Below are 17,737 nucleotides of genomic sequence, written 5' to 3'. Positions count from 1 at the left end.
TTGGGCCACATTGGCCCATTTTTCTAGTCATCATTTGATTTTGGGCTCAAGTCCACATTTGCCCATTTTTCTAAGCACCCTTTGATTTTGAAATTGGACCGATTTGAGTATCGACCATTGGATGGTTTGGTTAGACCTTTTCAATAGGTTCGATCAGATTTTCGAATTTGTTAAAAGAATACGATAACCAAAATGGCATGTTTCTATACAAATGGTTAAGAGTTTTGATCTGATAATCAATTAATGGCTTTATGATCAATGTATATGTTTAAATTTTAATTAAAGATTCCGTCTAACCATTTTTGTATGAATATAACCTACAAAATGTTCAACTTCAATTCTCCTTACCATGCAATAATTATTAATTGCTTGGGATGTGAAAATAAAAATGTTTTAGTTAAAATGAAGTTAATAAATTATTTTTCAAATAGTCTTCTATTTTTTTCTTTTATAAATCAATGACTAATAAACAATTTTGTAGGTATTCTGTGAATGATTGGAGAATGAAAGCTCAGGAATCAATCACATTTTTTGGACTGCCTTGGCATAAAACAAAAAGCAGCGAGTAATGCACCAATCTCGCAATGAATTTGTGTACTTTTCTATATTTTAATTTGTCGTTGGGCATTTTCAAACCTTTTTCTTTTGTTAATTGGAACCCAAAAAGGAGCCATTAAAAATCAAACGAATCAAGGGTAAAATAACGAATTAAGCATGCACGACGATCAAATAATAAGTTTAACATATTTTATGTCGGTTCATATCTTAATTAAGATCAGTCCACAAATTATTCATGTGTCAAAAAAATTAAAGGTTTAACATACTGTCAGCGATTAAATATTGCATACTTTGATCCTAAAGCACATAACTAAGAGCTTTTCACTGTGGCCAAAAAACGTTAAAAAAAAAAAAACTAATAGAAAGGGAAGGAAAAGTCAAGTGACTTTCAAAGAATTGAACTTGAAGATATATAACCAGAATGTGAACCAGCACGAGATATCAATGAATGTCTGTTTTGGTCTACACCATTTATCCACAAAGTTGCTTTCAATTTGTCGATTTGACCCACTCTTTTGAATTTTACAACATGACAACTCATTTTCAGACACATAAGCCAAGCAACGATCAAGTATAGATATATACTATCAAATAGTCATATATGACATACCAATATAAAATAATAAGTGTTTTTTTTTTTTTTAATGTATGTGCGTAGTGCGTGTATAGATCAACCAAGTAGTTCAGATTTGAAGAGACCTAAAATGAAAATATCTGCTCTTGGTCGTGGTGGCTCCTCCCCTTTATCCGCTTGTTTCCATCCTTCCGCCACCGCGACAAACGATGATCTACCGTCGTCTGCTCCATCGCCGTCATATTTCTCCGGTGACCTTCCGAATCCTACCACCACCACTTGCCATTACCACACTAACGTCGGTGTTTTCTTCCTCACATGGTCTCAAGCCTTCCTCCGTCGCTCTCTCCACCTTCATTTCTACTCCTGCCACTCCGTAAATTGCTATCTTCACTCTCCGGATTGCTACCGCCACTCCGTTCCCTTCACTTTCCGGCTCGAAGTCAAGCCCTTGACCTTCTGGAGAAAACATGGATCCAAGAAGATATCTCGAAAACCCGATATTCGGATCGTATGGGACCTGACTCATGCAAGATTTGGATTAGGACCTGACCCTGAATCCGGGTTTTACGTAGCTGTTATCGTATCCGGCGAAGTGGGTCTTCTCGTTGGCGATGGAAACGTGAAAGAGAGGCCTAGGAGACAAGTCTTGGTGTCCAAGAGAGAGAATCTGTTTGGAAACAGAGTTTACTCTACGACAATCAAGATCCAAGGAAAACTAAGAGACATTAGCATAGACGTTAAGGTTGTTAACGACGATGCTAGTCTTCGGTTTAGCGTAGATGATAAGAGTGTTTTAAAGATTAATCAGCTTCAGTGGAAATTTAGAGGGAACACAAAGATAGTGATCGATGGTGTGACGATACAAATATCGTGGGATGTATACAACTGGCTTTTTGGTGACAAGGATAAGGTTAAACCGGATAAGACACCCGCGGTGTTCTTACTACGGTTTGAGAACCAAGAGGTTGAAGGAAACGACGCGTTGATGATGAACAAGCGAGTAAGAGACAACGTTGTTTTGCGGAAGGAGAACTCTCCAACACCGTCGTTTTGGGAGACTTCGTATGGTCATTGGTCTTCTTCTAGGATGTCTTCTGTGATAAAGTGGTCTAGTTGTAGAGAGGAAGATGAGAGGAGCTTTGGGTGTAAGAGTTGGTTCTCTTTGGTTATCTACGCTTGGAGAAAGTAACAAGATCAGTCTGATCAAATCATTTTTATCATTTTTTCTTTTGTATATAGATCAATCAACTGGATATGAGGGTACACGAAAGTGTGTAAGAATCAGAGTTTTATACTCTTTGACAAGAAAACTTTGATATTAGTTTGTAATGTCTACAAATTAAAGGGTTTATAGGTCAAACTTCGAAAAAGTTTTGATTGGTCTAATTTTGGGATGAGACCAATATTTGTCTTGTTTAATCGTTGATCAAATCTATCATTTGAAAAATGATTAATTATTTTATTTTAACCTCTTCCTATTTGACAATCCCCAAAATTCAATTTAAAAAAATGTAATTCTTGGTTGGACTTCCTTTAAATTCAATTTTAAAAAATGTAAACTTTATAATAGAGATGAATTTTACTCCAACACACCTCTATTTTCATTGCTATTTTTTTTTTATTTATAGAAAAACTCTATTTTTTTTTTACAAAGATTCATCGATAAATAGAAGAAAAAATAACAATCTCTATTTTAGAGGTGAAAATAAAGGTGGATTTGAGTAAAACTTACTTCTATTATAAAGTTACTCTATTATAGAGGAAAAATTGAGAAAACCATTAGAGAATGGTCTAACACCACCATAATATTCGATCGATTGAAAACGTAACCGTTTGCTACTTGTTTGTATGTCTTGTTCTGACTCTACCCAATTTGATAACGTGATGGATTATATTCTAAATAATAAAATATAACCGAATTTGAAAACGTGATAAAGTATTAAAGTGTACCTTTCATTACCTTAAATTTGTGTTCTCCTCTTATAAACAAGTTGTTCATGACTTTTGTGTTTTTTTATTAAAAGAGAAAAGTCCTTCATATGCTTCTTTCAAGTTTTTCACCATATAAACCTAGCTAGCTCTTAGTTTTGGTTATAAATGTGAATCATATTTGGGATATCATCATTGTAGGCCTTCTCTTATCCCTTGAGTTTTTTTTTTGTCAATCTCTAAACCATTAATGTGTAGATTCAGGATAATCCATCAAATATGGCCCAATTGCCCAAATTGGGTTAAAAAGTGAATCTTTATGGATCATAATATATACTCCCTCCGTTTCATAATATAGGATGTTTAGAGAAGTATTTTTGTTTTATAATATATGATGTTTTTAACTTTTTATGCAATTTTTAGATTAATTTTATATTTTATATTATGCAGTGTTGTTTATGATTAGTTAAACTTTTTAAAAGTAATTATTTATTAATATGTGTGTTTTAACTCAAACATCTTATATTTTGAAACGGAGGGAGTAGTATATAAGAGTATGTTAAACCTAAACAATATTGAAGAAATGAGAAATAAAATAAAATTCCAAAACCAAATCAAATTTGGAATGCTGCAGAATTGTCGATCTGATGAGAGGACCGATCGTCTGATGAGAGGACCGATCGGTCTGTATCCTATATATGAGATTCTAATAATAATTCTCAGTCTGCAGTCACTAATCTACCATATGTGGGAAAATAATAATTGTTTATTGTTTACTTCAATGAAAACTGAAAACCAAAGAAAGGACAACAACCTCCATAAAGACATCATTACAAACAAATCCATCATGATGATGCAGATTATATTGTTTGTTCTCATATAAACATCCTCGCTAATATCGATGTTAACCTTTAGTTTTTGTAGATTTGTGAGATAAATATCCTCGAGAATAACTTTTCTAAACCATTTTTTTTTCTTTCTTTTCGTTAAAAGGTTAGGGAAAATAATATTTTCAAGAATGAAAGAGATATAATTATAACATTATTTAGATGATTGGGTGTTTTAGTTTAAATCAAACAACTTAATTTGAGGAAAATTAAAGCCTAAGAAAGAACTAAGCAGAAGCTAATAAGCAACATCCAAATACAAGATACATCAAGGAATTTTTATAATCAGGCACCATTAACATTTCATTACTCTCTCCGTTTCATAATATAGGCACCATTAACATTTCATTACTCTCTCCGTTTCATAATATAAGATGTTTCGAGAATTATTTTTGTTTCATAATACTCCATCCGTTTCAAAATATAAGATGTTTTAGAGAAGTTTTTTGTTTCATAATATAGGATGTTTTCAAGTTTCTATGCAACTTTTAGATTACTTTAGTATTTTATATTATATAGTATTGTTTCTGACTGGTTGAACTTGTTAAAAGTAAAAACTTCTTAATCTGCGTGCTTTAGTTAAAACATCATATATTTTGAAACAGAGGGAGTATAAGATATTTCCAATTTTTTATGCAACTTTTTTGATTACTTTTATATTTTTTATTATGTAGTCTTGTTTTTTGATTGGTTAAACTTTTTAAAAATAAATATTTCTTAATATACTTGTTTTACCTAAAACAGCTAAAATATCCTATAGAAAGTATCATTTTTGACATCCATTGGGATACCACAAAAAAATGACCACAAAGAGAGTCAATGTGTTTAAAACTTTGGAATAAAGAAACTCCAATGAGTGATCAAACAGAGAAAAATATATGAATCATGTTCTTTTTGTACATACTTATAACCTCTCTGTCTCCTATAAGCAATTGTACCAAGAAAGAAACGATCTACACACCCAAAAAGGTTTTTAAAAACATGGTCTTGAGAACAAAAGCACGAGCATGCCCATGTATGATTGATACTTTGTTTGCACTTTCCTCTGTTTTTTCTTTCTTTTGTCTTTATACTTTTTTTCGTCCTTATCATAAACAATAATTAAATGTTAAAATAATGAATCAAGTCTTGACGCTTACGCTTGGCGACTTCTGGTCTTGAGCTCTAGGTCTTTGATTTTTCTTAGAACCCCATGATGAAGAAGGTTGGTTACCAGTTGATTTTGCTCGAATGTGTGAACGATGATTATCAGGTGTCGAAGAAGACGAAGAAGAAGAGAGCAATGGACCTGATCGTGTTCGGTTTCTTAGCTTCTTCTTCTCACTTTCCGAAAGCTCTCCTTTTCCTACCCGCCTCACTTTTGCCTCGTTTAAACGCGGTGGTAACACACAGTTGCAAAGAACCCCTACACAAAAAAACATAACCTTTTGCATTACTTGATGATCTTTCTTACACATTACAATACTCAGTATGATTTGGTTTACCTAATCGAGCGAGCCGGTTCACCCATCTAGGAATCGATTTCTGAGTAAGTTTAACACAAACTTCATTGCAAAAATGATTGCAGTTTCTTGTGATGAGATGGTACTTGTTTCCTTGATACTCTTGAGCTAGTTTCTCCATATAGACTCGGACTTCTTTGGCAACCAAATCTGTTTTCCCGACAAGAATCGATTTCCTAAACGTGAAACCAGGACACTTCTTTGGCTCCACTTCAAAAATACCTGTGTTTGAAGATTCATGTGCTCCAAAGGCATATTCAACTCCATGAACTACATTACAAAAACATTACATAACACATAAACTTAGCCCATTACAAACCTTTGGTTACTCTATTTTGATCATCTAAGCAACACAGCATCTACAATTCATAAAGCACAAGGAACAACAAATCAAGTCTTGTTCTGTAATCATAAAAATCAAAACTTTGAGATTTTGGTATACTCTTTTAGTCAATTCAGAGAAGAACCAAAGTCAATTCTCAACAAATCTAAAAGTTTCAAAAACCCAAAAAAGTATCATTCTTTAGCAACCAAACAAGTAGATTCGAAACAAAAAAAGGGCCAAACCCAGAAAACAAAATTGAACTAACCTTCAACACCAGAATGAAAGACACCAAGTCCAAGCCAATAACCGTAAGCATTCATAGGGGTTAGATCGTAGACATTCAGATAAACCGGAACAGAACCGGATTGCTTCTTCCGCCTAACCGAACCTTTCAAGCACAACATCTCTCTCTCTCTCTTTCTCCGGGTTCTTCAATACATCACAAGATCGGGAAGCTTTGAGAACCGGAGATAGAAAGGGCAGATCTTGGATTTTTTTTAAAGATTGATACTTTTTCTTTTTCTTTAAAGGGCTCTTCGTCGTTTCATCTTCTTCTTCTTCCTCTCAACTGTTTTATGAAGTTTCTGAGAAAGACAACAATATTTGGGGGCTTAAAGCAAAAAGGCGTATGTTGTGTTGTTCTTTTTAGCACTTGTTTGCTTTCTCTACTTTACCATACGTTTCTGTTAATTCACTGAATCTGGTATTTATATTAAATACAGTAAAGATATTTTTATCTATTTTTCAGTGCCACTGGTCCATTTGCATTTATTTTTTGGTTGTTTTTTGGGCTAAAAGGTAATAAATTTGAAAATTACAAGGTATTTTGTTTTTTTAGTATACAATCTTATAAAGAAGTTAAGAAAATATAAAAATAATATTAGATACATGGAAGAAATACAATTTAGAGAGATTTATGTGTATTTTAATTAACCAAAATAAAGTAATATTTATTTTAAATGCAGTAAGATATTTTTATCTATTTTTCAGTGCCACTTGTCCATTTGCATTTATTTTTTGGTTGTTTTGGGATATATAAGGTAATAAATTTGAAAATTACAAGGTATTTGGTATTTTTATAGTATATAATCTAATAAAGAAGTTAAGAAATAATTTTAGATACATAGAAGAAATACAAATTAGATATCTATGTGTATTTTATTTAACCTAAATAATATTTATTTTTATAAATAAGCTTCATTTGGTTGTGTAACTAGACCACTAGTATAGGGATAACCAAAATTAAACCGTAAATGTATTTCAGACTATAATCGGATCATATCCAAACCGTAATCGGTCTGTAACCGTTTAAACTGGTTAAAAACCATAACTATTAACCGTAAATATATAGTTAAATTATATCAACCATAACCATTAATTAGTAGTAACTGTATCAAAACCGTTGGTTAACCGCGTAGTTAAACCATAATTTGTTAATTATAACTGTTTTAAAAACATAATAAAATATACTAATAATTATTTATTTAATATGAATCATATGATATATAAGAGTACACTAAAAGAACAGATCAATTATAAATAAATAATATTAACTATATTATATCATTAAATAATATTAACTGTATCATAATATCAAATAATTTTAACCGTATATAGTCGTAACCGCCTCAATTGGAACCGTATTTAACCGTAACCACTAAACAAAATTTCTAACCGTAACAAACCGTGGTCAACTTCATTTTGTTGAAGTTTATAGTTTTATTGGAGGATTAATATTGTATTACAAGATGAAATATTGTGTTAGTAGTTATTAAATTATGTGCTAAAATTAGATGATATTGTGTGAGAGAAACTAATTAACATGATCAAGTTCTAAGAAAAAGGAACTATTTCTCCTTTAAGAATATGATCCCTCATAAGAAAAGAGGCAAGATAGATATTCAACAAGGAAGAAGAATATGCTTTTGCTGAAGTGTGTCAAAGACACCTGAAGGAGCCAAAAGGTTTGACTAAGAAAAATAGAGTACAAGACACAATATGCATCAGAGGGTCTCAACCTCTATTATAATTCGCCTAGGTTAGTATTCTTTTGCACTGGAAGGTAAACAAGACTTTGTATCTGGAAAGAAATTTAACTCATTTGTCTTTTCCAAAGTAGCACTACTTTTAGGCTTGTTGTTTCTTGTAATTTACTTGTTGGCTTGCAACCCCTTAAAACTGAAAATGAACCAGGTCATTGCTAACAAAACCGAGCGAAAAAAAGAAGGTAAAAAAATAACATGTTTGAGTGGCGCTTGGTACGAGACCATAAAACATGCTCTAGTTTCGGGTTTGAGGGGATGTATGGGTTTCGGCCATCTACCTCTTAGTTATTAAATATATATATATATATATATATATATAAAGTAAAAAAAATAACATAGATTCAAGCCAATGATTTCTTACCATTTTCTACAGATATTTACGAGAATGATCTTCAAAGGTGATTTTTATGTGGGTGGAGAATTGAAATGTTGGTCAAAGAATCTGAGTGTATAGAATCACAAATCCCAAGTTTCCAACGATGATTAAAGGTCTAGGACAAATATGAAAGATGTCCAAAACAAAACACGGTTGGACCTAATGATTATTATCACGTAAACAAGTGACTATATATAGAGCAAAACTTACACCATTGACAATGTAGGTGAATCCTTTCCCGTCTTCGCCTCCTCGTTTTTGTTTTCTGATGTCTACATGTTACCAACACAAGAAATTGAGAATAAACATAAAGAAATGCAACACTTGTTCTAAGAAAATAGAATATTCAACCACGGTGTATAGAGAAAAACAAGAGAAAATAGGTAACATGCATGAGAAGAAAACTTCTCACCAAAACATTAGCGTTTGCAGAATTTATTTCTATTGGTTTGATCCCAACATGAAGAATGGCTAGGAACTCCTCTTTATATATGTTTACCAGAGAGTTTCATCAGAGCTCTAGGTGCTATAATTTTTGTTTTTATTATCATTGTTAACTATGTATAGATATTAGTATTAGTAAGAAACGATTTTAATAGATCAAACTTAACTTTAAATAATTAAATTTTGGATATATTAAGATACGTAAGTTGAACATGCTAAGGCAAACAAATACATTTGCCTCCAATGCAAGCACGTAAACCGTCCGGGCATTGAGGAGACGCAAAACAATCAGAGACCATCTTACATGACTCAGCAGTCTTAACATTCATCGAATAAATCTGTTTGACGCTCGGACATTGGCATTGTTTGTTCACACATTGCGCGCTTCCGTTCGAACATCGAATTGATTTACACTGCTCTGATGCCTTGCATGGAACTATCAACTGAGCTTCAACACTTGGAATACTCGCCAATAAAGTATCTGTTCATTTATTACAATTTGATATAAATCAAGCTATGTTTCCAATCGATTTTATTTATATAAAACATGAAAGAAATCAAGACTTACATGAAAGAAAGAGAGCGAACAAAATGAGCAATGTTGCCTTTGATGCCATCTTAACTTGAAATCTTGTGTTTATTAATTTAAAGTTTAAGATTTTTTTTTTTAAATATTTGTTTGATAATGTTTGCTTAGGTTTATAAACTTGTAGTGGGTGACAATATTTTTATATTGTGTGTCTGAAGCATGAAAGGTAACTTAATTGGTGTGTTGACTAATTTTATTAGTGTTGAATATCAAAACATTGAATTCAATAATAATTTGGTACAATACCTTAAAAACCAAAAAAGAAAAAGACAAAATATCAATAGAAAAGATACCATTCCAAAATTTGTTCATAGATTGCATAGAAATATATAATGCATAAATAGACAAAATTTTAAATATTTATTTTTTATTTCCAATTTGCCTGTAAAATAATTATAAAAAACTTAATTTCTTAAACATTTAAAATCTATTTAAATATTTATTTATTTTATTTCCAATTTTCCTGTAAAACATTTAAAAAAAAAGACACTTATATATTACCGTTCCGACGTTTATAAACGCCCTCCTACTTAAGATAAGTTCCTCCCTCGCCTTTATAAAATGCTATTTGAATCATACATAGTTTCAACAATTTTTTATACAACTTAAAAGAAAACAAACAGTTCAAAAATACAAAATATAAGACATCAAAACAAACCAAAAACAAAACCAAGAGATAGAAGAGAGGACACATAAGTCTGAACCACGTGCTAAACAATTTGAAATAAAAACACTGAGTAGATATGGTCCTTCTTGCATTTTTGCGGTTCATCCATTTAAGTCACCTAGCCGATAAGCATTTCTCTCTCGATTGATAATATGGCTAACCCAATCAATCTATCTTGGACGACACAGTATAGCTCAAATAATTTTCTATCAACTTCAGCTTATAAAGATTCTCTAGGCAGAAGAAATTGACACTAGAATGATCAATAATAAGTTCTATTCAAAAACTTAATTAACCACTTCAATTCAGAAACCTTCCATTATTCCAAAAGATGTACCACTTCAATAGGTTTCTTAACTTCATTTGGTAATACTTCTCGTTAAACGTTTAGTTCATAATCGTATAGTTATATGTCAGAGTGTTAACCATGTTTAAGGGATGATTCAAAGTTCACATATGATGCCATCAAATTTTCATCACTTGCATATGTCAATTTCTTTAAATTAAAAATAAATCTTTTGGAAAAAAAAAACATAAATCCAAAAGTTTGTCCATGCCTTTGAAATTGCTTAAACCTTGACACAAAAGAAACTAGAGCTTCATCTATGAGTGTGAAGAAGTAATTAATTTTAAAACCTTCCTTCATCGATAATTTCATATCCTCAACTTTTCTGAAACTACATCCAAATACTTCGTTTTTCTATTGATCATCTTCTATTTCACAAGAAATTCAGCTTCTATATATCTATAGCCTCTACAATTTTTACAACCTCAGACTTTGCTGCTTTCTCGAATCATGTCACTATAATTTTGAAAACATGAAACGAGTCTTTTTAGCTTGATAAAGCAACACCAATAATATTTAACCGTGTGTACTAATATACTACTATTAACCTCACCTACTTATATCTCGTTTTTCTACTAATATACTACTATTATCTATTAACCTCCTAAATTATTTTAATTTTTTTTCTTTCTTCTCCGTACTTGACACAACATCAATCAAGAATTTACGCCATGAACAGAATTAACTGATCTAAGATATTCAACGCTAACTGATGATACACGTCTCAAAACCGAAACTGACGTACCTATTGACGGACATGTTGAACCATTCGTACTAGACCAGATTGCTTAGCAAGGTGTATTTCATCCCAACAACCAAGTTCATCCCAGGAGTAACCCAGCCCACGTCGTTGATCCATTAAGGTGCCCAAAAGGCCAAAACACTGAAGATCCACTTAACATATGGTCCGACCCGAAGTCACCCGAGGATCAGCACGAAGCCATTTAAGGACGGTTTCTATTTCTTTGATCATCTAGGTGCACCTCAATATCATATTTGGAAACCTGGAGATAATCTCTAGAGACTTATCTACACGTCTTAAGGTGTACCACACCTCGCTCGATCAGGCATATCAAGTTCGGACAAGAAGTGACTCAAGGCATATCACACTTGCCATTTTTTGAGTTGCGTTTAATCTCCAATGGTCATATTTTCTTCAGCTTGGCTCAAGTTTTGATTTGGAATTTAGATTTTAGATGACTAATACTAAAATAATAATAAAAACTATATAAAACACATGTATACACTCAAATCACAAGACTGTTTTCTCGATCTGAACGGCCCAACTTAAATTGTTGCCTAAAGCAAAAACCCTGACATATGTATAAATAAATAGATATATAAACACATACGCACACACAAACCCAATTTACAAACTTTTTCATCAATTCATTTCTGGAGCTAATAATTGATTGGGATCTTATTTTCATATTTTGCATCCACCAAACTTGAAGGCTGAAACATTGGGACCCAACACAAAGAATCATCGCTGGCCAACATCTAATAAACTTTGTTTTTTTTTTCTTGTAATATTTTACTTCTAAATCCACTTACTTTAGTGTATCATTGAATAGTATAAAAATATTACAATAATTGAATTAGCTTATGTTTATGGACTATAGGATTGATAAACAAGATGTTAATATAAAATTTATTTCAGTCCAAATAGATTTCCGGGTTTTATATTCAACAACCTATGAATAACATGCATACGTACATACATTGATGCATGCATATATGTATACATTCATGCATGCATATATGTATACATTCATGCATATACGAAGTATATTTGTATGATTGATAATAGTCAGGATTTTGCATAAGAGTTTTCTTTTGCTAGGAAAAGAGGAGAAAATTATAGTATTTTAATGACATGTAACTTTCATGTTTATTAATGGGAATTACCGAATTAGAGAGTGAAGTCGAACAACTTTGGAGAGCTGCGGGATACTTAAAAAGGTTACAATGATAGTGGGTGATGAATCATATGATGATTATGTTATCTAATGTTATTAAATATGCTAAATATTTTTTACATAATAGCTAAAATACAAAAATTATAACATATATTATTAATAATATTAAAATTTGGACATTTTGAGGAAATGGTTTGAATTTAACTAAAAACTTAACATCACTTCGAATTTTGGTACGAGAAATATTGATACTATCCCCTATAATATTAAAATTTGGACATTTTGAGGAAATGGTTTGAATGTGTCGTTGTTAGAGAGCTCATGACAAAAAGGAATTTATTGCCTGCATTTTTGTAGATATTTACACATAATTGCTCTTAGATTATTAAAAAATATTCCTTTACAATTAATTATAAATTTTCAAACATTTCAATTTTAAAATTTATTTTAATTACTTTATAACATATTTAATTATTAAAATATAAAATTTAAAACGTTTTCAAAACCGGAAATTATTCACCTATTAAAAAAAATTGATTACTATTCAGATATTTAAAGTTTCCAAAATAAAATTATCACAATAATCATTTTTATAGAGAATTAACTTATTTAATACCATTGGTATAATATTTCACGGGTGAAACATATACTTACACAAAATTAAAACAATTTCAAAAAAAAATAAAAAATCTTGCATAGATTAACAAAAGAGCAGGTTATACATATATTTAGTTGATACATAATAGTTTATTCTAAAAATATTTTCACGGTAGTTTATTCTAAAAATATTTTCACGGGTTATAGATATATATTTTAAAACAAATTTGAGATCCTAGAAAATAAATTTACAAATAACTCTAATTTTATCTGTATATATTTATTCCGCACAAGTGTGTGTTGATATCTAGTCAATTATTAAAAGTGATACTAAAAAGAATATTATTATTTTTCCTTTGATCAAACACCACAATATTTTTTAAAATCCAAAAGTATACAACACTCGTTTTAGTAATCGTACGAATCGGTATAAATTTGAAACAAATGCTACGACAAGTATTTTAACAGTGATTGCATTTTCGGAAAATAATTTAATTTCGTTCGTCCGTTTAACAGTTGGACAATCCTAGATTAACAAGAATCAAAATGTATCTCGAGAGTAATGATGCGATATAAATGAGATTAAACCAAATCTTCTTCTTAAAACACTTTCCCATCTTTACTGGTTTTTAATTTTAGCACAATTTAGCTGCAGAAAAGTTAAAAAAAATACTAATGTTTTATTTGTTAAGAGTTAAGACTAGAGGGAATGATACTGATTCCGGTTCAGTAACTAAACCCGAAGGGTGACATTAGTAACATTTTTGTGAAACAAAAAAGCAGTAGAAATACATGTACCAATGTTGAGGTTAACCGGGAGTTCTCCTAATTTAGTTTGTTTCATTTCAACTAGAGTCTCTTTGATTTGTTAATTGAATGAATATTCAAACCGAACCGATCCAAACTTTAGAGATATCGAATCCAAACCGGTTTATAAAAATATCTGAACAATCCTGAATTTATGTAAACCAAAAATCAGTACGGAACTCGACGTCCAAAAATATCCAGAATATAAATTACGAGAGGGTTATTGGTTATATGATTTTAATGGATTTGATAAAATAGAAGGATTCAAATCCAAGGATAAAACATGGTATTTCAAAATCCATGTGTTTTGATTTTTAGAATTTACAATTCCATATGATTTAGAAATCATCTCTCCAATAACAGTCTCTACATCTTTTAAAATATTTGTTATACTTGTAATAACTGAAATAAAAATTACATTTATAAACTCGAACATTCTATTTTTTTTTTTTTTGAGTAATTAGAAGATTTTTCAGATATATATAGGGTACATTTGAGTATTGTGTTTAACAAATACAAGAATACAACCAAAACATATTCATTTTCCGGTTTGGTTTATATATATATGGTTATGTTTCAACGATTCTTTCTGAGTTTCCCCATCAAATGTTTTTTTATTTGTAATAAAAGAACAAAAGATTAATACAAAATAATAAATAAATAAAAATTGCAGAAAAAGTGGATTGAGCTTAGTCTAAAGAAGATGATCACACACAGTCACACAGTTTTCTCATAGCCATTTATAGATAGCTTAATAAGATTCCTTTTTTTACTCTGCTGGAAAAAAAAAAATCTTCCTCTCTCTCTAAATCTAAATATTATATTCTACTCTCCCTCTCTCTCTCTCTCTCTAGACCTATTCATTTGAGAGTCATTGTTTCGTCGACGTTCTTGCACATCAAACCCAAAAAAAAAAAAAAAAATTCCCACTTTCTCTCTCTAACTCTTGAACACTTTGCAAAAAAAAAAGTAAAAAGATTTCGTTTGTGGGTGTGTTGAAAAGATGACAGTGGAACAAAATTTCGAAGCTTTGGATCAGTTTCCTGCAGGAATGAGAGTTCTTGCTGTTGATGATGACCAGACTTGTCTCAAAATCCTTGAAACTTTGCTTCGTCGCTGCCACTACCATGGTTCCTCTCTCTCTCTTTCTATTTCTTGATTTGACCCATTTTTGTTTTCTTTTTTTCTTGGATCTGTTCTTTATTTTTTTGTTAAGATTCAGTTTGGATTTTAATTGTTTTCTTGGATCTGTTCTTTTTTTTTTTTTGGATTTGTGTTTGTTTGACCGACCACACATATGTGGAGTCTTTGAAAGAAAAGGTGGTGATTCAAAATAGCTCTATGACTCTATCTACCTAACTACATGTATACACACACACACACAAAAACAAAATCTACATAATGATTCAATTTTTAGATTTTTGTAAGATTTTGGCATTTGTCAATCCCAATTTTTGTTATGTGTGTCTGATCTACTCAAATCTTAATTTTTGCTACATCCTGTGTGTGTCACAGAGAGAAAGAGAGAGAGAATTGAAAATTTTGTCTTCTTTAAACTTAAAAACTGAGACTTTATGTATGACTCTCTGCTGCTGCTGCAGTTACAACGACGAACCAAGCACAAAAGGCTTTAGAGTTATTGAGAGAGAACAAGAACAAGTTTGATCTGGTTATTAGTGATGTTGACATGCCTGACATGGATGGTTTCAAACTCCTTGAGCTTGTTGGTCTTGAAATGGACCTACCTGTCATAAGTAAGTCAATTATTATTTCTAATTTTTCTCTTATTTTTATTTCATCCTTTTTTATACTCCTTAATGACTACAGGAAAAAGTTTTGATTTTTGTACCTCATTTCTTGTAAAGCTTTGATCTTTAAGACTTGGTTTTGGTTTTTATGATGATGATGTCTTGTTGTTTTTAACTCTGCAGTGTTGTCTGCGCATAGCGATCCAAAGTATGTGATGAAAGGAGTTACTCATGGTGCTTGTGACTATCTACTGAAACCAGTTCGTATTGAGGAGCTGAAGAACATATGGCAACACGTGGTGAGAAGTAGATTTGATAAGAACCGTGGGAGTAATAATAATAATAATGTTGGTGAGAAGAGAGATGGATCAGGCAATGAAGGTGTTGGAAATTCTGATCAGAACAATGGGAGAGCCAATAAGAAACGTAAAGATCAGTATAATGAAGATGAGGATGAGGAAAGAGATGATAACGATGATTCGTCAACTCAAAAGAAGCAACGTGTTGTTTGGACGGTCGAGCTGCATAAGAAATTTGTTGCAGCTGTTAACCAATTGGGATATGAGAGTAAGCTTATTAATGTGATTTGATTGGTTTGTTACCCAACACTCTATTGCTGGTTTTAATGTTTTTTTTGATTGCAGAGGCTATGCCTAAAAAGATTTTGGACCTGATGAATGTTGAGAAGCTCACTAGAGAAAACGTGGCTAGTCATCTTCAGGTTACAATGAATCTTTCATGTTTCTTTAAGTGTTAACACTGAAGTTTTGCTTTTCAACCGCGAAAGCTTTATTCTTTTGTTTGCTGTGGCTGCAGAAATTTCGCCTTTACCTGAAGAGGATCAGTGGTGTGACTAATCAACAAGCTATTATGGCAAACTCTGACTTACATTTTTTGCAAATGACTTCTTCTCTCAATGGACTTGACGGTTTCCACCACCGCCCGACCACTGTTGGATCCGGTCAGTTCCATGGTGGGACTCCCGGAATGAGACCTTTCCCTTCAAATGGGATTCTTGGCCGACTCAATAGTCCTTCGGGTATCGGTGTCCGCAACCTTTCTTCTCCTCCTGCAGGAATGTTCTTGAAAAACCAAAATGATCTCGGAAAGTTTCACCATGTCTCATCACTTCCTCTTAATCACAGTGATGGAGGTAACATACTTCAAGGGTTGCCAATGCCTTTAGAGTTCGACCAGCTTCAGACAAACAACAGCAACAACATTAGAAACATGAACAATAATAACAAGAGCATTGCTGGGAGCTCCATGGCTTTTCCTAGCTTCTCTACACAACAAAACTCACTCATCCGTGCTCCTAATAACAATCTCGTGGTTCTAGAAGGTCACCCACAAGCATCTCCTTCAGGCTTCCCTGGACACCAGATCAATAAACGTGTGGAACATTGGTCAAACGCTGTATCCTCATCGACTCTTCCTCCTCCCCAGACCAGTAATAGCATTCATCATCAGTTTGATGTCTCTCCATTGCCGCATTCTAGACCTGACCCTTTGGAATGGAACAACGTGTCATCAAGCTACTCTATACCATTCTGTGACTCTGCTGCCAGTACATTGAGTCCTCCAGCCTTAGATACAACAAATCCGGGAGCTTTCAGCAGAAACACAGATTTCGATTCAAATGCAAATGTGAAACCTGGAGTCTTTTATGATTCATTGCAGATGAGACAATCAGGCAACTACGGTCCAACCACTGATGCTGCTATGTTGAGTAGTAACCCGAAGGAAGGGTTCGTCGTGGGGCAGCAGAAGTTACAGAGTGGTGGATTCATGGTTGCAGATGCTGGTTCCTTAGATGATATAGTCAACTCCACAATGAAGCAGGTGTGACATTAATTAAAGCTTTGTCCAAATAGAAAGCATTCTGATATGATCTCTGAGATTGTGTGAATACTTAACTTACATTGTGAATGACAGGAACAGAGCCAGGGAGAACTATCTGGAGGAGATATGGGATATGGTGGCTTTAGTTCACTCAGAACATGCATATGAGAGAACAAACATTTAGACATAAAACCAAATATCATCTTGTGATTGCTTTTGTCTCTTTCTTTTCTCATCTTTTTTGTGTATTGATACTGTAAACTATTTGTTTTCCCCACTGGTTCTAGCAATTAGGACTCCGACGAAGAAATAATAAAGAAAAGAATTCATAAATAAACTTTTTTCTTATTATAATATATAGTTTGTCTCTTTGTATAGCTCTGTAGTTTTTTGTATCTGTAATAATTAATAAAAATATCACCAGCCTATGAAGAAACAACTCATAGATCATCACCCCTATAAGAAAAAGTCTAAAAAGGTGAATGATTGTTATTCAAGATAAAGTGATGATGACGAATTTTAAAGCAATTGAGATTCCTTCGTACACTCAAAGCCATTATTTTTAAGGTCAACCCACGT

General features: G+C 32.2%; 4 protein-coding genes across 5 annotated transcripts; 2 read left to right on the top strand and 2 right to left on the bottom strand.

Moving 5' to 3' along the window:
* Nucleotides 1-1,125: 1,125 nt before the first annotated feature.
* Nucleotides 1,126-2,505, top strand: LOC104703050 (uncharacterized). Its single transcript, XM_010418983.3, has one exon. It carries the CDS (start codon nucleotides 1,203-1,205, stop codon nucleotides 2,322-2,324), a length of 1,122 nt encoding a protein of 373 aa, XP_010417285.2. The 5' UTR covers nucleotides 1,126-1,202; the 3' UTR covers nucleotides 2,325-2,505.
* A 2,303-nt stretch (nucleotides 2,506-4,808) lies between these two features.
* On the bottom strand, nucleotides 4,809-6,466 carry LOC104703049 (deSI-like protein At4g17486). Its single transcript, XM_010418982.2, has 3 exons — nucleotides 6,044-6,466; nucleotides 5,436-5,723; nucleotides 4,809-5,356 (listed from the first exon to the last, which is right to left on the bottom strand). Exons 1-3 carry the CDS (start codon nucleotides 6,180-6,182, stop codon nucleotides 5,073-5,075), a joined length of 711 nt encoding a protein of 236 aa, XP_010417284.2. The 5' UTR covers nucleotides 6,183-6,466; the 3' UTR covers nucleotides 4,809-5,072.
* A 2,323-nt stretch (nucleotides 6,467-8,789) lies between these two features.
* Nucleotides 8,790-9,338, bottom strand: LOC104703048 (putative defensin-like protein 298). The gene is made up of 2 exons (XM_010418980.3): nucleotides 9,212-9,338; nucleotides 8,790-9,124 (listed from the first exon to the last, which is right to left on the bottom strand). Exons 1-2 carry the CDS (start codon nucleotides 9,258-9,260, stop codon nucleotides 8,859-8,861), a joined length of 315 nt encoding a protein of 104 aa, XP_010417282.2. The 5' UTR covers nucleotides 9,261-9,338; the 3' UTR covers nucleotides 8,790-8,858.
* A 4,821-nt stretch (nucleotides 9,339-14,159) lies between these two features.
* LOC104703047 (two-component response regulator ARR12) lies at nucleotides 14,160-17,495 on the top strand. 2 transcript variants are annotated; one of them, XM_010418979.3, is made up of 6 exons: nucleotides 14,160-14,698; nucleotides 15,170-15,322; nucleotides 15,500-15,883; nucleotides 15,961-16,037; nucleotides 16,133-17,158; nucleotides 17,252-17,495. In XM_010418979.3, the coding sequence occupies exons 1-6, from the start codon at nucleotides 14,572-14,574 to the stop codon at nucleotides 17,324-17,326; spliced, it is 1,842 nt and encodes a 613-aa protein (XP_010417281.2). In that variant the 5' UTR covers nucleotides 14,160-14,571; the 3' UTR covers nucleotides 17,327-17,495. The 2 variants fall into 2 exon arrangements, with proteins under 2 accessions (XP_010417281.2, XP_087313464.1); XM_087457338.1 differs by having other exon boundaries at nucleotides 14,254-14,698; nucleotides 17,258-17,495.
* The last annotated feature ends 242 nt before the right edge of the window (nucleotides 17,496-17,737 follow it).

The sequence above is a fragment of the Camelina sativa genome, chromosome 7 (genome assembly GCF_030686135.1).
Source record: "Camelina sativa cultivar CO46 ecotype springtype chromosome 7, ASM3068613v1".
NCBI lineage: Eukaryota > Viridiplantae > Streptophyta > Magnoliopsida > Brassicales > Brassicaceae > Camelina > Camelina sativa.
The sequence above is the reverse complement of the archived record's forward strand: the minus strand, read 5'-3'. Positions and strand labels throughout refer to the sequence as shown.